Here is a 22546-nt window from a genome sequence, read left to right as displayed (position 1 = left end):
CATGAGATGTAATGTAGGGGGTCAAACATGCACTCTTAGAGTGACACAAAACCTAGATCCCAACCCTAGGAGGGTTGAAAGTGTGTCTTTGGAGTAATTATATGAAAAACTCTCTATGCATTCAACTAGTTATATCGACATTGTTAGCCAAGTTCATAACACATCGATTCGGCCTCCCATTCTAGGAATGATGCTTTATTACGTGGTGAAATTACGGGGATGATGTGTAAGCTGTATGAAACACCATACTATTAGTCCCTTTTCTCCATTTGAGCGGTTGGAAAGGGTGGTTTTTTTTAGGACTCCGCCAAATCTTATTGGGCATTTCTAGATTCTCGTGTGTTGAGAAGGTGGATTACTCCATCGGCTCACACAAACTACCCCCATCGTGTAGCTCATTGGCATCGAACCCAGGCCTCCATAATGAGACCCGACCGTTCTACTATTTCTAGATTCTCCTCATTATAAGGCATTATTCTAAGCTGAATGGGCGTTTGGTAAAGGTGAGTTGGGTTTTCTATGGTGTGACTACCTGTTTGGGGTAGGGTGGTTGGGACCATGCATTTTCACACGGCGTTATTCCTTTGCATTATTAGGGGGTATATATGTATATCACAATTGGAGATTTTCAGATGCGGACGGCAAGGAGACTTTTCACTCTCTGCCCTTTTGTTGGAAGACGTAGCTTCTGGTTCACAAAATGCGTTCCAACCCTCACATTCTAGTTTATTTGGCAATCGCCCACATCAAATTTCCGCAGATTTTTGGTCGTTTTTGATCCCTCCAAACATCAAGGTGAGCCTCCGAATTCGCTTGTTTTTCAAGCATTTTTTTTTGTATTTCGAGGACGAATTTCTGAGACAAAGTAGTGAATTGAATGAAATTTTTGGGTGAATAATTGCAAATGGGCTTCAAAACTTGATGTTTTTTCGGGCACAAACAAGTGAATTGGACAGAGAATGGGGCTTGTATTTAATCCTACAATATTTGCTTGACTTAATATTATATTTGGGGTTTATGGCGATCAATGATATTTACTGCACAAATTTGTGAATGGGGAGCGCAATTAATCACATTGTGTTAATTGCACAAATTAGTGAACTATACCAAAGGGTTTCATAGATTATACAGAGAAATATGTCGCAATAGTGGAATTATAAAGGTGAAGGTTTGCAATTTTAAACTGAACTCAATTTTAATTTGTTCATACAGGCCTTTTGTCTGCATCAGAGTGGGCTAATTAAGGGTTTGTTTTCTAATGATGGGTTAGTTCGCCCGTTGGTGGGTCCCATTTGAGCGTGGGATAAATCTGGGTTTTTCGGGCACACGAACCCTCATTTGCCAAAATACCCTACGTGTGCTCAACATAGAGGGTTTTCAGCTGTCCGAAATTTGTCCAACCACATACAGCCCCATGCATCAAAGCACAATGGATGGCAGAGACCTTTTGAATTGTGTTTTCTGTGATGAGCTCTTAGCAGAGATACTATGCAGGGTCCACGACCCTGTCGGCAGTGAGAGCATCTCTCTCGTGTGCAAGCGATGGCGAAAAGTCCAAAGGATTGCCAAGTCTACATTGGGTTTCTGCATGCCAAGTGATGCCATGTGTGCGGCCACCTTTTGTACATCGATACCCTCACTCCTGGCTCAGCACCCATACATCACTTCTCTATCAATCAAGTCAAATTCACATGTTGCAGCAGAGCTCTTGGCGGCACGTGTCATGATGGCTGTCGCCTTCTCTTGTAAATCCCTTAAGCACTTCCACTTCACAGCAGGCCCTGTCACAGTTTCCGGGCTTCAAGAGCTCTCAAAGGGCTGCCCCGGACTCGTTTCTCTAGAGCTTTTGCAGCCACCGGCAACAAGCTGTTTGCCAATTCTCTCCGAATTCAAAGCTTTGCAAGAATTATGCCTATGGGGGTACCCTGAGGATGTGGTGTGTGCAGATGATGATGTCGATGTGCAGGAATTATCAGTCTATGGGTGTTTGCAACTAAAAAAGTTGTGTTTAATCAACATGAGGTCATGTTCTGCATGTGATTTGGGATGGCTCTGGCGTAGCTGCTGCCGCCTCCAAAAACTTGAGCTCTCACATTGTGAGGGTCTTGGCGACACTGCGGCCACCATCGCGTCTGCCTTTGTGTATTGCATGCCGTCCCTTCATGAAGTAAAACTGCATCGATGCCGAGCTATCGCAGGAGAGGTGCTAGCATTGATCTCTGAGCATAGCCCGGAGCTTAGAGCGCTCACAGTACATGACGGTGCTGACACACAGGGGATACGGCAAGTTCTCCAAAGATGCAGTGTATTGGAGCTTCTTGATTTGAGGCTTCCACTCGATCTGAGCAATGAAGATCTCATGGAAATAGCACAAAGTGGGCGGTCGTTGAGATGCCTGCGCTTGCATAGCTGCTGGTTGGCCACAGGGGCAGATATACGCTCCCTAGCTTCCAACATCACTTCTGACCTGGAGGAGTTAGTTCTTGTAAGATGCAGAGCCATTGTCCAAGATCCGGGAACGCTGTCGGCATTAGGACAAAGTCTTCCAAACCTCAAGAACATTGATCTGTCGGAGAACGAGTATCTGGCTGACAAGGAGCTTGCTGCAATGCTCGCGTCATGTGAAAGTGTCCGTCATCTGAAACTGCGGAAGTGCCGCAGATTGACAGACATGGTGGTCAATTTTATTAGTCAGAGATGCCGCATGTTAGAGAGCATTGATATCAGAAGCTGTGAGGAGATTAGTACAAAAGCAGTAAGTAGTTTGCTTATGGGTTGTGGGTGCCTAAAGGCAGTCGCAGTTGAGCTGAACAAACTCTCAAAGACAGCTAGAACATTGGCCTTCACGAAGGGCATTGCATTTGTGGGAGCAAGCTGCTTGACAACCGATGGCAGCGACAGGGTTAAACTTGCATGTCAAAATATATAACTGCAACTTGGAAGCATGAGCTGGGTTATACTTGATAGTTAAAATAAGCAGTATGTTGTTATGTATATAACTTGTCAATAATCTTGTACACTACATATTTCACAGGATTATATTAAGAAATGTTGCCCTCTCCTGGTACAGGGACACTCTGCTTTCATCACACGAGAATGGCAACACTTGGCTAATACTTGCTATAGTTACTATGTTTTTTGTTTATGTGCATTGGCACAGTAAAGTTTGTTTTCCGGGATGGGGGGGGGGGTGTGTCGGTGGTGGGTGGGTGTGTGTGTGTGTGTGTGTGTGTGTGAGAGAGAGAGAGAGAGAGAGAGAGAGAGATTAGACTACTGTCTGCACTATATTCTATACATACATACATACATACATACATATATATATATATATATATATATATATATATATATATGTATGTATAACCACAATTTCATGTGGTTGCAGAGTTGGCACTCTCTCTATTTACAACACCAAGGAACGTGCCCTTCCTTGGGAAAACAAGTTCTAAGCTTCTTGATTTCGAGTGTATAGCATCATAAAAGTGTAACATGTTAAAGCTCTAAGCATTTTGATATTGAATGTATAGCGCTTTCATATTGTACATAACATCATGCACTTTCGTATCGAGTACATAGCATCTTGCACTTTCATATCGAGTACATAGCATCTTGCACTTTCATATAGAGTACGAGGAGCTTGATTTTGAGTATATAGCAACATGAAAGTCATTTTTGACACTAAGCAATACACAATCATTCCCTTGCAATGGAATACTTCTGACCTCTTCTCTTCTCTATTCTTGCTTGCTTGTATGCTATTGAATCTTGCTTACTTATTCTAGATAGGATTGTTTGTAGGTTTTCCTCTTGTATTAGCAGCTTCTTCTTTCCCCGCCTTTTGCGAGACAGAACCATCGCAAAGGCTATCTCTTTTTGCTTTCATGTAGGGTACTTAGCCTCAAGTATCTGCACGTAACGCAAAACAGTCTCGTCCCGTGCGGGGGCACTTGGATCGTGCTCTCCCACAAAGAAACTAATAGATGAGACGAGTGCTTTCTCCAATAAGCGTAGGTGTTCTACCATTCGTGGGTTCTGGTTATCAGGACGATCGAACTATTCATAAGCGTCCGCCACCCCGCGCATACAAAACGTCTTGGTACATTTAGCCTTGTTGCTGGGTATCAGGCTAACCTCAAAGAGCCTATCAGACACCTGCGTCCCTTCATGGTGGCCGTATTTTCCTACCAACGAGACTTGGTGATATTGTGCATTGGAGGAGCTAGACATGGTGGCCTGCCACACGGGCATTTACGTGGGCCTCACAAGGGAGTGGGAGGCGTACCGTTCTCGCGCCTTCTGGGCCCACATCTTTTCTAAATGGGGAGATGATAGACATCCGTTTGTCAAAGAACTCCTGAAGAAGATTAGGGTACTGCTGCATGTCTTCATTTGTTTGCCAAGTGGAATCAGACTCATCCAAATCCATCCACATCACAAGAAATTTTGTAATCAACTTTCTTCTTGTTTCCTTCTGACGTACGTCAAGAATTACTTCTGGAACAAGGATAATATGGTCATCTTCAATTTCTGGTACATATGAAGATAAGTCTGGAAGAGGTGAATCTCCTTGAGCATACTGCTTGAGCCAAGAAATGTGAAAAGTCGGATGAACCTCCCCCATGAAGGTGGAAGTTCCAACTTGTAACTGACAACTGAATTTTTCTGAAGAATCTTGAAAGGTCCATAGAAGCGAGGTCGCAACTTTGGAAAAATTGACTTCACTGTTTTGTAGTGGCGGTGAGGTGCCACATACAACAAGACCAAATCTCCTTATTGAAAATCTGCATGTCGACGATGCTTGTTGGCTTGTTTTTGATATTTTTGTTGCAGGATTAGAAGATTTGAGAGCACGAAACGCATCTCCAAAATCTCTATCAATCAAATACTCATTCTTGAAACAAGCAGGGATTTCCATTTGCACATCTGTGATGGCAAAATTAGTGGCTCGAGGCATGCGGCTCAAAGCATCTGCAACCACATTCTGAAGACCCGGAACATACTGGATAGGCATGTAGAAATTAGCCAAGAATTCAACCCATCGGCCTTGTCGAGAGTTCATTATTTACAGGCTGAGTGAAAATGTACGTCAGAGATTGATGATCTGTACATCTGAATCTTCTCCAAGAAGATAATGTCTCCAAGTTTGATAAGCATGCACGATTGCCAAAAACTCCTTATCATACACAGGATACCTGCTTTGAATGGCTGAAAACTTCCTGCTATCAAAAGTAATGACACGATCATTCTGCATCAAAACTCCACTAGAAGCACGATCTGAGGCATCTGTCATTACATCAAAGGGCTGGGTTGGATCTGCAAACGGCCAAGACCGGGGTTGTCGTCAAGGTATGCTTGAGATCATTGAAGGATTGATCAGCTTCTGAAGACCACTTAAGTTTGTCCAGCTTTGTCAATTCTGTCAAAGGGGCAACAATCTCTGAAAACTTGTGCACCTTGTTTATGATAAAAGTTAGCAAGTCCCAAGAAAGATTGAACATCTGAAATGGTGAGAGGCAAAGGCCAATCCACAATCGCCTGAATCTTCTTAGGATCTACTGCAATCCCATTAGCAGAAATGATGTGACCAAGATATTCCACATGGTTCTTGAAAAATTCACTCTTCTTCTTGTTGATGTATAGCACATTGGTGCGTAGTACTCTAAAGAAAATCTGTAAATGCTCTTTGTGATCGACCAAAGATCGGCTAAAAACCAGAATATCATCGAGATAAACGATCACAAACTTGTCCAGGTACGGCCCAAAAATTTCATTCATCAGGGTCATGAAAGTGGCCGGGGCATTGGTTAACCCAAAAAGTATGACCAAGAACTCATAATGGCCATATTTTGTCCGAAAGGCTGTCTTGTATTCATCACCATTACGGATACGAATTTGATGATAGCCGGACTTCAAATCAATCTTGGAAAACACCTTTGCACCAAGCAGCTGGTCGAACAACTCATCGATGCGAGGCAAAGGGAATTTGTTTTTGATTGTCAGCTTGTTGAGAGCAGGGTAATCAATGCAAAGCCGCATTGATCCATCCTTCTTTTTTACAAGCAAAACCAGGGCTCCGAAGGGACTTTTGTTGGGACGGATGTGACCTTTGTCCAACAACTCCTGTAATTGCCTTTGTATCTCCTGAGATTCAAAGTAAGAAACACGGTATGGAGCTCGGGTTGGAGGAGGTTGACCTGGGACAAGATCAATCGGGTGATCCACAAGGCGACGAGGAGGTAATGTCGTCGGAAGATCATTCGAAAACAGATCCTGAAAAGGCCTGCTCCAAGTAAGCAGTTGTTGATGATGACGAGGCTTGAGATTGCTCACTAGTTTCTGCTTCAATCTCCCGTAACATGACCAAGGCTGTTGTACAGTCACGTATGCAGACGAGCCGCTTGACTTGCAGAGAGCAGAAACAACAGTGATGGGTTTGGCACTAAAAATGCCACGAAGTTCCATCTCTCGACCATCATGGTATAACCGGATCGAATGAGAACGAAAACTGATCAGTGGATCATATCAATATAGCCAAGATTGTCCCAATATCATGTCATAATGTGACAACGGCATCACTGAAAAATTAAGGTGATCTTGGTAATCTTGAATCTGGAACTGAAGCTGTTGCACCTTTTTGTTACAATTAAGGAAGGAACCATCAGCAAGCTCTACTTGAAAAGCATGCACAAAATGTCGGGTCTGCGGGCGAAGCTTGCGAACCAAAGAAGTGCCCACAAAATTAGTGGAACAGCCACTGTCCACCAACACATTGATGGGATGGTCACCAATGAAACCGAGAAGACTAAGGACCTGCTTGGAAAGATTCACTAGAACAGGGTTGGTACTCTGGCCATTAAGCATCAGGGTACTAACAACTTCAGAAACTCGAATAGAGCAAGCTGTTTGTTTGCCTTTGTCTTTCACAGAGGAGGCGGGTCATGATCAGCATGGGGGCAACTGTCCACCTGAGAATTGCATCGAGTGTTGGAGGGTTTTGGGGCGCTAAGGACATTCATACCACCGGTGATCGCCAGAACAAATTGTACAGAGGCCTGGACGACTAGGTTGGGATGAAGTGGCAGTCGATGAAGAGGTTTGCTGTCCTGAAGAAGTTTCTCGCTTGAAGTTGCGCCGATCATTGCTGCGACGGTCCTGTCGGGACCGATCTCGATTTCTGTTACCAGAGAATTCGGCCTGAGAGGATCCTGCGTTTGACGCGGGAGCTTGCCCGGAGAAGCGCGACCGAAAGGACTGTTGTCCAGAATATGGTCGCCTAGAGTTTGGTCGTCCAACATTGGGACGCTGGGGTTGGCTAGTCCCATTGGGTCAATTCCGCTGGTAAGAACGGGCGCCGGAGGAAAAATTCATGGGAGGACGCTAGTAATCACTAATGCGCTCGACATACGAGATTGCTTCATCCATGGTGGCAGGATTGTACTTATGGACTTCGTCTTGGATCGTGGGTTCAAGCCCGTCAATGAAGCTGTGAAGCTGGTCAGAGGGGCTAAGTGTCTCTATCTCGAGAGCCAGTTTTTGAAACTCTGAGATGTACGCGGCCACGGAGCCAGTTTGACTCATGCGGCGGAGAGAAGACCTGGCATGAAAGTTTGCATTTGCAAGCTCAAAAGCCTTGCGAAGAGCACGCCGAAATTTATCCCACGTCGACTTGCCATGTGAAATCCTGCGTCGCCCACCAAAGGAAGGCGGTATCTTTCAAGAGGGTGCTGGCCACTGCCACCTTTTTATTCTTGGGCAACTCAGTATTTGAGAAATAAACCTCCATCTTGTAGAGCCAGTGATCGATTAATCACTTATCGCGGTGGCCATTGTAGGGCTCAGGCAACTTGATATCCATCTTTCTTGTCTTTGCTGTGGTCATTAATTTATACAAAAGTTTGAGTTCAACATTGTCTACCTTGGCGGTCGGATCAGGAGGAGAAATAAACCTCCATCTTGTAGAGCCAGTGATCGATTAACCACTTATCGCGGTGGTCATTGTAGGGCTCAGGCAACTTGATATTCATCTTTCTTGTCTATGCTGTGGTCATTAATTTATACAAAAGTTTGAGTTCAACATTGTCTACCTCGGTGGTCAGATCGGGAGGAGTTGAGGGATCGTCCTGTTGGCCCACCGAGGATGATGACGATGTTGGTGAAAGCGATCGACGTGCCCGTTGTGACTTCCTGGATCCCTCGCACTGGTGTTGGTTGCGTTGTTGCATGTCTTCCATTTGTGATCGCATGGATGCCATTCCTTCGAAAAGGGCCCTTTGCAAGTTCTCCATCTGTTGTTGAAGAGTGGTCATCTACAAGGCCTCCATCTGTGGATCCGGATCGGCGAGTGACACGTTGTCGTGCAAAGTCGACATCCGGAGAACTTAGAGAGAGTACTGAGGTGAAGCAGAAAAGGTCCACCTGGGATGTAGGATGGGAGGAACAGCTGCTGGAGAGGCAGTGATGAGACGGGATCCTCGTACTCGAAGTCGGGGTCCTCCACTTCCTCGGGATCGTTCTTAGAGGCTACTTCATCTGCTTCCACTTCCTCGTTTGGTTCTGCCAAAGAGCTGGGCACCGGAGATAATGGAGTATAATCGGGGACAAAGATCTCACAGTAGAATGTCACAGGAGGGCGCGTGGGAGAGGATATTGCGGAGGCCATCCACACTGCACTCGGGAAGAAAGTGTGCCAACTGAGGGTACCATGACAGGAAGTACTCGAAATGAGCAAGGTGCAGTGGCTCGCAGGTGAGGAAAATAGTCCAGATCGCCCAAGTGTGGGGTTCGGTTGTTGCGTGCGGGCTTCTGACATGTATGCGATACACCTGTGAGGCCGGGGCTGCTAAGAGAGGGGAGTCCGAGAGACTTGGAATCCACCTAGAATCGGCGGGAAGTGGCACCAGTTCCGGAGTGGGGGCACGAAGAGGGCTGTGTTCGGGAAGGAGAGCCTCGGGGATCTCGTCGATGTAACTCAGGTAGTGGATGTTCATGTAGGGCTCCTCCAGAAAATTGTCCATGAAGCATGCATGTGAATGGCAAGAGCGCGGCACACACAGAGGGTGTGCCCCTCTTCAAAGGGGCGCAACCTGCAGCGAAGCGAGGAGGGGGTGCTCGATACTCAGCAGAGAGGGAGGGCTCATGGCCTGCAGCGAAGGGATACCACTACCGGCAGAAGGGAGGGGGTCATCCATGTATGCAGAAAGGGCTCCGCTCTCTGGAGACAGTGTGGGTGTGGAAAAAAAAATATTTCACATCACCATGGGCAAAGCTTTACGCCAGGTCCATACAACACCGAGAAAAGGGGTGGAAGGGGAAGTGCCGCGGAGAGAGTGAGGGCTTCACAACCCACGGGTAGGAAAAGTTTTTGCTCTGATACCACTGTGAGGATTATGTTGTTAATCCCTCATATTGTGTACTAATTACTACTTAAGTACTTAACTTAGAGAACAAGAGACTTCAGGAGAACACTTGAGAGAAGATTGAATTGAATTGATTAAACTGAGTACAATAGGTCTCTTATATAGGAGATGAAGAGACACATTTGAAGAGGCATGTCCTTTAATGAAAGGACATGACCATAGACGAAAGGGTACAACTTTAGGCTAAGGGATGTTCTATTCGATGTAGAGGCACAACCATTCATAAAGGGATACAACCATTCGTCGAAGGGATGTGGCTATTCGATGAAGAGGTACATCCTTTGGCGAAGAGTCACAACCAGTCGAGGGCAGGGGTTCCCTTGGCTGGTTACTCTTTACATCCAACAGGAATCAGCAATGAAGAGAGAATCTGATACATACATACGTTATAATCGTGACAACGTGCATGATTTTTTTTCCAGAAAAGAGACTTCTATTATTATGTATGAAAAAAATTCACAAAAAGGGAGATTTCAGACCAAGCAAGGAGGAAATCTCAACCAATTGTGTGCCTTGTGCTGCCGTCAAGGCCCCATATGACATCAAGGGAGATTTCAAACCAAGCAAGGGAGAAATCTCAACCAATTGAGGGAGATTTGAGACCAATTTAGAGGGAAATCTCAACCAATCAGGTGCCTTGTGCTACCAACAAGGCCCCATATGAGATCAAGGGAGATTTTAGACCAAGCAAGGGGGAAATCTCAACCAATTGAGTGCCTTGTGCTGCTAGCAAGGGCCCATATGAGATCAAGTGAAAAAAATGCCATGATCCCATTCTCTCATAAATTTACCACGTTTTCTCTCTGCGGCCTTCAAAAATCCATGAATCTTGGCGCAAGTGGCCATGAGGGTGTGGATAATATCACACATGACCGTGCTTGGTTTGTCACATTGTGCTTGGTTTGTCATAAGGGATGCATTGGTTAGCTTTGGCAACTTATTCGCTTAATTTGGTTAGGATTAGATGGCATTGTACACACCAAGGCGAGAGTAGCTTGGGATACCATTATTATGCCTAAGCAAGAGGGAGGATTGAACACCATTGAACTGAACGTGCAATGTAAGGCTTTACTTTCTAAGCAAGTAGTCAGATGATTCCTTCCTGGCACTGAGCCTTGGAATGACTTTCTTATGCAGCAGATTACGAGGTGCATTTCGATTAGGGGAGGTGATTGGATTTATAGCCCATGTTTTCTCTCTTGGATGCAGAGCACCGACCACCTTCTTTGCCGTTGGTGAGATCTCTTCTATGAGCTTAGGATTGCATGAGGAGCTTCTTGGTTCACATTCCTCCACAATAAGTTGAGGAGGCTAAAAGACAACCCATTGTCTGGAATGACTTGATCTTGGATGAATTTGGTAGACCTCTTGGAGCAGTCATGCATATCCAGTGGGTTGCCTGGGCGACTCTTCTCCCCTCAGTGTTGGATTGGAAAAGGCTCATGAGTCTCACGGAAGATGAAAGAATGCTTTGCACTTGAGAGGCACTAGTCAAAGGATTATGCAAGTGAATGCAACCATACCTAAACATTGGATCACAAGGAACTTCATGGAAGGGCCTCATCACTTATAGTTTGGGGTATTCTTAGGAACAGGGGTACCTATTCAGATCATGTGCCTCCCCACTTTGGGTGAGGATGATGTACCGGTCTGCTACTCCATTCAGGATAGAGGGTTGTTGGAGAGAAGTCTTGAGCAGGATATCATTAAGGGTCTGGTGTTCCGGCCAGTCAGAGTAGTGGTGAGCAGGGCAGGAAAGCAACTAAAGCCATGGAGGGCACTTTGGTTTATGATACCGAGTGCATTTGCAAGATCTAATGTGCATGATCATGTCATATTTGGAAAGCTTGAAAATTATTAAGAAGCTTTCTTACCTTTAAAAACCAACCCTTCATCTCATCTTTGTTGACCTTCCAAGTGCCCTATACTTTCCTTTTACGATGAGCATTGCCTTTTGACCTCTCTTCTTTTGCACTCTTCAAGACCCAAACATAGGCTGAAATATTCAGCCTCATTGTTGCTCTTTACCTCTATCTCTTGACAGCCATACCATAGCTCTTTCCCTTGCTCATCAAAAAAAAAAAATCTCACTCCTCTGTCGACACTTCTCTTAAAAGCTCCATCAGAAAACAATATACCATCGATGTCCCGCAACTCTTCATGCAGGGTTAGGACTAGGTACAACTTGCTTTTCAACATCCTTGATATACTTGGGCTTTACTTGAACTTCCCTATAGGTGAGCATATCAGATAATGAGATCTCACGCTATCCTCTTTGATGAAACTCATATCAAGCTCTTGAAGAGCCATAATCCACCTTTGCACCTTCGGGTTATCACCTAGGCATCTCATGACATGTAGTTTGTTGCCTCATGACATGAGGCAACAAACTACAAGAGGTAAGTACCACAAAAGATCTATTAATCAAAGAAGATTTTAGCCTTTTAGTAGCATAAACAAGAGTCCAAATCAGCAATTTGACTTCATGCCATGACCTCTCTATCTCACCCATTGTCCTAATAATGTAGTAGACAGGCCTCATGTATGACTTCTTTGTGCCTTTTTGCATAAGCACTACCCCTACCACATGCTTTATAACACTAAGGCTCAAATAGAATACCTGGCTCCAATATGGGGGCATCATGATAGGAAGAGTGGAAAGCATATCCTTGATGTTCTCAAAGGCATTCTCATCTACTTTACTCCACATAAAAGGATCCTATTGACTAGCTTTGTGTAAAGGGTAAATATGTTCTCCAAGCATACAAAAGACCTGGACAAATACCTGAGTTTTTGGACAATACTTATAAGCTCTCTAGTTGATTTTGAGCTATCCATCTGCAACAAACTTTCCACTTTTGTAGTATCTTGAGATATGCCATTCTCACTCACTTCATGACCCAAGAGTACTGCCCTAGCCCTTGCTAGTTTGCACTTATCCAGATTCAGTTGGGCTCCATCTTCATCAAGCCTTTTAAACACTATATCCAGACTCTCCACATGTATCCATCTATCACTATAAACAAAAAAATCATCCATAAAAAATCTATCAAAGGATCCAAGATATGGGCCAAGAACCCTATCCACCTAGCTTTGAAATTTGGCATATACATTAAGAATCCCAAAGGGCATAACCTTGTAACAAAACACCCCCCAAGGAGTGATAAAATTGGTCTTTTTCTGGTCTTATGGAGTTATTCTTATCTAAAAATAGCCACTAAATCCATCACAGACTGAATACCTCTCATGCCTTGCAACCTAGTCTAATATCTCATCCTGGATGGGAGAGGATAGTGATGCCTCTTCCTGGACTACATTAAAAGGTTTGTAATCCACACAAACCCTCCATTGATTACCCTTATTAGTTACAAATGACTAATGGGTAAACCCTTTCTGCATCATCAATCGGGTATATAAAAATGTTGGAAGGTTGGCGATTTCGAGCGTGTGATCTATGGCTAGAAGGTGCCTTGGATTATCCCATAAGTGGAAGCATGGGAAGTTGAAGAGCCATATATAGGCTAGAGTGGCACCTTGTCATAATCATCTCCTCCAGTCGGTGTTTTGGGAGGCAGCTCACCGGGAGATGGGAGCCCGCCGGTGGAGGGATGCTGTAGTGCCCGTTGGGGGTGTTCGTGGAGCTCGATGGTGATGTGTCCTACGTGCGTTAGTCTTCCACTGCACATTTTGACATGGTATCAGAGCCCGGGCGGTGTGGTTCTGGGCGGCTCAGGCGTGTGTGGTCCTAGGCGACCCCTTCGCGCCTCGGTGGCTTGTGGAGCTCGAATCGAGGGAGGGTGTTGGAAGGTTGGCGATTTCGAGCGTGTGATCTATGGCTAGAAGGTGCCTTGGATTATCCCATAAGTGGAAGCATGGGAAGTTGAAGAGCCATATATAGGCTAGAGTGGCACCTTGTCATAATCATCTCCTCCGGTCGGTGTTTTGGGAGGCAGCTCACCGAGAGATGGGAGCCCGGTGGAGGGATGCTGCAGTGCCCGTTGGGGGTGTTTGTGGAGCTCGATGTGGTGATGCGTCTCCTACGTGCATTAGTCTTCCGCTGCGCATTCTGACAAAAACCAGCTTGTATCTATCTCCAAAACCAGTTTCTGAATAATACCTAGCCTCCTTAGCTTCTAAGCCATATATTTTGCACCTTCTTTCAGCTTTATTGTTACGATAATTAATTTATTAATTTTTGGGTGACCCAACAAGTGAAAATAATATCTTGGGTGTCAAGCTAAGTTGATTGTGGAGTGAATCCGATCAATGGTAACACGTGTGAGACGTGCCCAAGCTAAGTTGACTGTGAGTGAATCTGATCCAACGGTAACATGTGTGAGACGTGTGGTGTTAATGTGCAAGTTTGATTGTGAGTGAATCCGATCAACTTTGTGACACGTGCAACGCGTTGCCGTGACATGGGCGATGTCGCTGGGAAAGCGCGGGACTTCTGGCTGTGAGAGTAGCTTCCAAAATCCCAGCAAGGAAACAGAACAAAACATATAATTCTTCAAGGAGCATAAGACATCACCATTTTTGTTGACATGTACATGTCCCAATTCACTTCAAAACATTTCCAAATTCAGCTTGATGATTGCACACAAGTCACGAACCAAGAGCTTGAATAACTCAAATCATAGATCACCTGTCCCTTTATCCAAGTGCCTCATACATAACACATGTAGGCATAGCACAATCTTCATTCACAACACAAGCTCCACCGGCTATGAATGAGCAAGCCAAATTAGCACCATAAATTTTTCAGCGGTAGTAACCTAATGAAGCATACACACACTCCCTGCTGATGCAGCAACCCATGAACAATGCACATAAAATGGAGTCCTCAGGCTCTGAGAGCCGGCAGTAGCAAAGAAAAACACACACTCACTCTGGCATCGCCAGCCCAGAAGAACGGCGGCAAAACAACTAAAATGAAACACACGAACTTTGCCAGTTCTACAAGCAGCTAACAAAGCAACTCACCACTTTATGTCAAAGGCGGTAACCACCACAATATACACACAGTCACACTGGCTCAGAAGCGGCATCCTCAACCAAGGAAAAAAAAACCATCACACTTCCTCTGGCATCACCAACCTCTGTGAAATAGCCGCCACAAATACAAAGAATTCACATAAAAAAAAACTCCCAGCAGCGACTTCTGTGCTTGTCACCTTAGTTGAAGCCGCCAGCGGTAGCTCGACTTACTTCACACAAACCCACGACAGCCAGCCTCTGCTTTGCGATTGTAGACGACCACTACTGCTCCACTCACAAGGACCATATCACTAGAGAGTCCAGCCAGACGACCTTCGCATGAATTCTGCAGCAGTTCTCTTCATTTTTCAAAAGTTTTTGGAAGCGTATCATTAGACGCAGCTTAATTTCCTCTATAATTTGAACTCCTACAAGGCTTGAACAGAAGTTGTTCTCACAAAACAAGGTATTCTGCAATATTCCAAACACTGGTTTTTCTTCCCCTTCGTTTCTGCATATTCCCCACTCTCCTCTGCGCTGATTTCTGGTTATTTCTTCTTTTTTCCCGCTAGGAAATCGGGCGCACCCACCTTTTGCAACTGAATTCTCGTGTTTCCCGATGTTTCCAAAGACACTTGCGCCACCCTTTTTTTTAACATTAATTTCGGATTTCTCTTTTTGTTACTGCCACGCAAGCTGCCCCTTCATATACCTTCTATACACATAATATATCTACTCCTCTTATGCAAATACATGGACCAAGGCGGCATCAAATATCATGTTCAAATCAATCTACTAAAACCTTCACATGCATGACTTGTGGGACCTTCGACATCATGTATGTGCTTCAAGGCACTACATCACCCATTGTTTTGCAACTTTGGGAGCTTCTTCATGATGATCATGGGCTTCATCTATAGTACCTTTCTTGAAAAATATGCATGAGTTCCATGTCATATTGGTTTGGAAATGATGATGGAAAAGGATCTTCATCCACATTGAGGGGAGTCCATATCATGCACATGGGTAGCCATTTACATCATTCACATAGCCCTTTTACGAGCCACCCATACCATCATTTACATAGCCACACAGGCCAAATATGTAACTGAGTGTTTCCTACTGCAAGGTCTACCATAAGCATAAGGCTCCATAATTCACACCACTCATATACAAAGCTTCAAGACCAAACTCAGCCTCGGCTCGTCTTATTGAACCTCATTTACAATATGAACATATGTACATGGGCATCGTATAATGTCTCGTCATAGCACTTATTCCCATGCATCTAGATTTGCATTTGATAGTCTCATATGCATGGTTTCACACCATAGACGTGCCATGGCACGACATCCACCCCCTCTAAACCTGCACATCCTCTGGTATGTGCCAAATCATCATCAAGATCCACATATATCTGGATGTCGTCCTCATCTTCAACATTATTAGGAAAATCATCCTCTTCCTCTTCAGCCATATCCATGTTATCACTATCAAGCCTCTCATCCTGAGGTCCCTGTGAATCAAAAGGATCACTGTCAAGCCTTCTTTTAAACATCTTGATCCTTTTGCCTGCTACAAGATTTTTTATCTCTGTTCCATCAAGCTCACACAGGGTATACGTGGCATTTCCATGCACATGCTTGATAATGTAAGGGCCAAACCATCTTTTTGCAAATTTTCTTTGAACAGTGAACTGGTTGTCAAGACTACTATCATACATTAGGACCCAATCACCTTCTTCAATAGGTTTTGGCCGGAGTCTGTGTCTTTTATCAAATCTTTCTTTATTTTTCAACCTTGCATCTTTCAAGCGTGCTTTAGCAAGCTCTACATCTTCAGGCCTCCTCTCCAGCTACCTTATTCGTAATGCAAGGAGGTCTTCCCTGTTCAATCCTTCCACCCAGGGTAATACATTCCAAGTTGGAACTACTTCTTCAACTGGCATTACTGGCTTCTGACCATACATTAATTCTGCAGGCATATATCCGGTCACTGAGCTATGAGTTGTACGGTCAGCCCACAAAGCATATGGTAGTAGCCTTGGCCACTCTCGCATTCTTTCTCTGCATGCCTTAGCCAAAGCTTTAATGATTGGAGGATGTCCTCGCTCACTTTTACCATTGCCCTCAGGATTGTAAGCACATGTTAGGGACAGTTTGATGCCAATTCTAGAGAAGAATTCCCTTGCTTCTTCAACATCTAGCTCACCCCTATCAGCTGTTATTTTCCCAACACAACCATACCGGCAAATCACATCTTCCAAGAGAAATTTGCATACTGTTTCCGTACTCTTTGTTCTAAGAGCACGCCCCTCTACCTGATTTGTCAAATCTTCTCTTGCAAGTGCTATGTACCGCATCTGCCAAATTCCCAAAGGCATGGTAACTAGATCTACTACCCATTTGTAGTGCATGGCAGGTGGGTAGGTTGGTTGCAAGCCATCACGATGCCGCACATTTGAGTACATTTGACATACCATACATGTTTCCACATATTGGGAAATATCCTTGTACATTCCTTTCCACCAATATCTTTCCTTTATTTTGGTAAAGGTGGACCACACACTTCGATGTCCAGCCCAGAGACTCTCATGGAATTCTTTCACAAGCTTCCCTTGAGTCTTTTTATCACATATGACTCTCTGTGGCATAGCATTCCTCTGCTTAGGATGCTTCCAGAGGTACCCATCCTTTAGAAAATAACCATATGCTTTTCTGCGGATCCTCTTAAATTCTGAGTCAGACCAATTCTCCTGTCTTGTCAGAGTACTCAAGTATTTACCAATAAGCAACCAATCTCCTTCATACATTTCCTCAGCAAAAGACTCAAGTGCATTTGATAGGCAAGTATGGTCCCCTTTTGCATATGCAGTAGTGTAGAACTTTGTACCCACATCATCAATGTCACTAATCATCTCTTTTTCATCTTCATACCTGGCTCTTGATAGCATATCTGCAAAACTGGATTATCTTTTCCTGCAATATGCTCAAACTCAGGATTTAGTGACTTGATATAGGCAATCCACCTAAGCATAGCAATATCTGGAGTGGTACAGCTTGCTATCATCCCAAGGAGTGGCAAGCAATCAGTTTCCACAAGTACAGATGCCCCAATAAGATATTCTTTTTCACATTTTAGAGCAGTGACTATTCCCCATAACTCTCTCTTGATCTGCGGATATTTTCGTTGTCGAATGCTTAATACCTTTGCTCCAAATCTGATTACATACCTGTGATCATCCTCATCATCTTGCCCTACTGCCCATCCTATCCCAGTAGAACTAGTATCAACTGTAACAATCACAGGCCTGCCACACTCATAATCTGCCTTCCTTAGAGTAGGTGATGATTGAAGCAGATATTTCAGCTTCCGCATAGCTTTAGTATGTGCTGCACTCCACAAAAATTTTTGATTTTTCCTCAAAAGTTGATAAAGAGGATCTGCTACATGTGCATAATGTGGGATCCATATAACATAAAAGACACATGCACCAAGAAATCTCCTCAGCTCTGTAACATTAATGCATATCTCTTTCATTCTTTGTATTGCATCTATCTTGGCTGGACAAGGTCGGCGTCCACTAGTACTACAAAGATGTCCCACTATTAGCACTTCACCAACCCCAAACACTGATTTCGGTCCAGACAAAGTAAGATTCACCTCTTCAAGCCTGGATAGAATCATATCACAGTCCTTTATATGATTTGCCACAAACTTGCGGCACCCTTTTGAATCCAAATCCCCATCTTTATCTTTCTCATCACAGCCTTTTATTGGCACATCATCCAGAAAAGGCATAGTTATTTGTGGTATGAAGTCTCGCAAGACTTTATTCATTCCATTCATCATATGTGCCACTGAGTTGGTGGCTCCCTGTGGTAGGGTACACATCCTTACTAATCCCAAAGGAGTTTTCATTGTGGTCAAGTCCCTGCTTTGTATATCCAGCTGGAACTGATCATATCCCGAATAGAGATCACCCATTGAGTATATAGCTTTCCCTGCAAATACTTCTGCAAACTCATCCACAATCGGACCTGCTCCCACATTCCTGATTGTGACTTTGTTTACAGGTTGCATCTCTTGAATGAAGCGCAATGTTCCATTTTTCTTTGGTACAGTAAACCATCTGTTGGAATATGGAGCGCATGATGGCTCCAAAATTCCCATCCTGATCTTTTCTTTTAGTAATTCCATCAGCTTTGGCAAGAGAGCCTTTGGTACTGGAATCGGCCGCCGCAGGTTCCAGGGCACATGTGGTACAGTGAAGATCACCATTGGCGCTGTTACACTTGGATCAACACAGCCTATCTCACGCGGCTGAAAAGCAAAGGCTTTCCCATGTTTTACAAGCATCTCCTCAAAGCATTCCCTTTCAACTGGCAACAGAAAATCTTTTTCACCAATCTTCAGCTCTTTTAGGGTTTCCTGTGTAAACTTATGCCCAATTCTCTTTGGATCTCTGAGATTCGGTTGCATAGAGGCTTCATCTAATTTTTCCTTGCTTCCTGGTGGCAAGGGCAAGGCAACTGGTTTCACCTTCTTTGCAACTGTTTTATACTTTGTATCAACATGAGCATCCATCTCGCAATTCATGTTTTTACATTCCACCCCCTCAAATTCCCGAATTATATCATACATCTCCACAGATGACACCTCTATCATCTCATTTCCACCCTGTAAGCATGCTCTTCCCATATCAAAAAGCACATCCATAGTATCTACAAATGACACCTCATCAAGCACCCTTGAAATAAACTCATTCTTCTCCAAAAGACCACACTGCTCAAGACTTTTTTGTTCATTTTGTACATGTCTGCGCATGCCACGCTTCAAATCCTTGCTTTTTACAAAGACCAGTGACCCATAACTAGAAAATCCCTGAAAATTTGCTGAAAAGTTATTTACATTGATTGAGTCCTGCGAGAACTCATTTTCCCTTGTACCATTGGAATCCCGCTTTACAATGGCACCTGGCCAAAATCCCTCATCTCCCTGTAGTTCATGAATTCTCTATTTATCTTTGGGAGTGACTGTGCTCGAAGAGATTCACGGTTCCTTTCATGGTTAATGCAAACTGTCAAGAACTGAACAGTTTTCTTGCCATCTTTACTCCTTATTCTTGCATATGCCGAGCCATCATCCAAAACTTTTGTTTCCATCCTCACACAGCTGTAATGTAGGGTTGCCCAAGGATGAGGGGATACGATGACATCTCCTGAACAAAGAAGTTCTGATCATCTTTCACATCCTCTATAGTTACCCTTACATTTGGACATGCTGCATAGAGCTCTCCAGATGAGTTATTAGCTGCTTTAATCATCCACCCATGATCTACATCCATTGGCCACTTACATTTGTTGTAGAGATTTTTAGCCATAAGATTTATTTCAGACCCATGATCAATTAGAGCAACATATGGCTCTTCCAAGTCACCTATCTTGACAAGGGTTTCAGTGGGGTTGCTCTTGCCCAATGGCTCCTGGAGTAATGACTCTTTGTAAGAACTTCTTTTTCATCATCCTCTTCCACAAAGCGCACTTGTCGTGCCCCTTCAGCAGAGTGATTACATTCCACCACATTTTCTCTCTCTTCCTTTTGCTGTACCTGTACTCCATGAGTCTTGGAAGTGCTTGCCTCCCCTTGTGATGGAATAGATTCAATTACGGACTGCCTTTTCCTTCGTATAATATCAATTATCTCATCATGGAATTCTTTCTTTGCAATCCCCTAGTGTAAATTCCACCCTGCTGTTTAGAATCCTCTCTTCAAGCACCTTTTTGAGATCTGTTGCGGCTTCAATATCAGATTGAAGCTTGTAGAGTGGACTTTTCCCTTTACCCTTCTCCTTCTCATGCTTCATTTTTGCTGGCACTTCTTCCATTGATACTTCCTGTGGAGGTCTGCTATGCGGTGGAGACATATGTGATGGCCCAGGATCCTTCTTTTCACTACCACGAGTGACCCTTTTTGATGGCCCTCCTTCCTCATTTTCCCTTTTACGCTTCTCCTCTACCTGTGCCTCATTATTCTGGCATTTAGCAATGTAGGCATGAACAGATAAAGAATCCACAGGCTCCTCCCAGCCAGTCTCAAGACGTATACAGTCACCTGCCTCATGCAAAGCTTGCTTAGACACCTTCTTTGACGCAATTAATTCCATTGTTGATGGCCAAAAATCTTCATTCTCATAATCTTCATCATTCTCAGATCCCTGCTTTGATTGACCAGCCTTTAACCCATAAGTTGCTGCCTCAACCATAGAGATAGCATGGCTAGCAGCCATATCCTCGACCAGCTTTTTCATCCCTCCTTTCCCAAAGTTTGTGCTTAATGGAAGGCCAGTCTCTGTAAGGTGGATTTTCCCATCTTTGAAAAACACAAGTTGATTTCTGAGGGCTTCTTTATAGCTAACACAGTCTTTCTTTGCATGTTCTGGGTCATCACACCATATGCATCTGTATGTAAACCCTTCTTTGCTTTGAGGTCTTTGCATAGAAGCCTGCCCTAATGGTAGCCCTTTTTCCTCAATCCTGGACATCTTCAATTTTAGGTCTCGCATACCCTTAATATGCTCATCCATCGGCCCTTCTACCTTTGGGATTGTAGCAGCTGGTTTTGGTAGATTCTCAGGGGTAACAGTAGTTATAGGAGTTGCCGAGCTCATCACCATTTTATCCCTCCTTCGTTGCCGCTTTGCTAGCATGGTGACCGCATCCTCAACATCATTCCAATCACTCTTTAGTCCCTGCTCTGTATCCTTATCCTCAAGGAGAATTTCCAGTTTTTCTTGGAGATCTTTCCCAGCTGCTTGTAAAAAGAGCTCTGTTTTTTCTCTGTCCAAAGTTGTGCGCTCTATCCTTGATAGTTGGGCATAGCGCTTCTCAAACTCTCTTAGCAACTCTGTGGTGGCAGAAATTCCCATTTTAGGTTTTGTGACCCATTCCAAGAAAGTTCGTTTGGTCACTCGCTCAGAATCCTCCATGAAATATTCGTCCTTTAAAGCAAGCTTGAACTCCTCCCAATTTCTGCCACCATGTGCTATCTGCAATCCTCTTATGCGCTCTCTTATTTCAGGAACACATACCAGCTCAAAGCTTCGAACCATATCCTCCTCAGTCACCCTGTTCAGCTCCATTTCCTTTATGTAATTGCGCAGGTACTTTGTGATATCCTTTCCATCAAATTGATCCACCTTTTTCACAATTGATTGCAGTGCTTTGGTCGTGGAAATTTGTCCCCTCTCAGCAGCTTGCTGCTGTTGCATATACATAGTAAACATCTGAAACATCTGCATAACCCCGGGGTCAAAATGAACCCCCTGACCCTCAGGATTCTCAGCCATAGCTTCCCTGTATATTTCACCACACTCTCACCCCAGCAGTTTCACGTCGGGTTCACCAAAGCTGTCGTGACATGGGCGGTGTCGCTGGGAAAGCGCGGGACTTCTGGCTGTGAGAGTAGCTTCCAAAATCCCAGCAAGGAAACAGAACAAAACATATAATTCTTCAAGGAGCATAAGACATCACCATTTTTGTTGACATGTACATGTCCCAATTCACTTCAAAACATTTCCAAATTCAGCTTGATGATTGCACACAAGTCACGAACCAAGAGCTTGAATAACTCAAATCATAGATCACCTGTCCCTTTATCCAAGTGCCTCATACATAACACATGTAGGCATAGCACAATCTTCATTCACAACACAAGCTCCACCGGCTATGAATGAGCAAGCCAAATTAGCACCATAAATTTTCCAGCGGTAGTAACCTAATGAAGCATACACACACTCCCTGCTGATGCAGCAACCCATGAACAATGCACATAAAATGGAGTCCTCAGGCTCTGAGAGCTGGTAGCAGCAAAGAAAAACACACACTCACTCTGGCATCGCCAGCCCAGAAGAACGGCGGCAAAACAACTAAAATGAAACACACGAGCTTTGCCAGTTCTGCAAGCAGCTAACAAAGCAACTCACCACTCTATGTCAAAGGCGGTAACCACCACAATATACACACAGTCACACAGGCTTAGAAGCGGCATCCTCAACCAAGGAAAAAAAAACCATCACACTTCCTCTGGCATCACCAACCTCTGTGAAATAGCCGCCACAAATACAAAGAATTCACATTAAAAAAAAACTCCCA

General features: G+C 44.2%; 1 protein-coding gene across 1 annotated transcript; it reads left to right on the top strand.

The window, feature by feature from the left end:
- Positions 1–630: 630 nt before the first annotated feature.
- LOC147629822 (F-box protein At5g51370-like) lies at positions 631–3075 on the top strand. Its single transcript, XM_086811355.1, has 2 exons — positions 631–795; positions 1213–3075. The coding sequence occupies exon 2, from the start codon at positions 1415–1417 to the stop codon at positions 2927–2929; it is 1515 nt and encodes a 504-aa protein (XP_086667481.1). The 5' UTR covers positions 631–795; positions 1213–1414; the 3' UTR covers positions 2930–3075.
- Positions 3076–22546: the final 19471 nt, after the last annotated feature.

The sequence above is a fragment of the Cibotium barometz genome, chromosome 17, assembly GCF_041138505.1.
Source record: "Cibotium barometz isolate CiBa-2024 chromosome 17, ASM4113850v1, whole genome shotgun sequence".
Classification (NCBI taxonomy): Eukaryota; Viridiplantae; Streptophyta; class Polypodiopsida; order Cyatheales; family Cibotiaceae; genus Cibotium; species Cibotium barometz.
The sequence above is the reverse complement of the archived record's forward strand: the minus strand, read 5'-3'. Positions and strand labels throughout refer to the sequence as shown.

Excerpts from the sequence above, each read along its gene's own strand:
- LOC147629822 (XM_086811355.1), top strand. The coding sequence starts at position 1,415 with ATGCATCAAAGCACAATGGATGGCAGAGACCTTTTGAATTGTGTTTTC.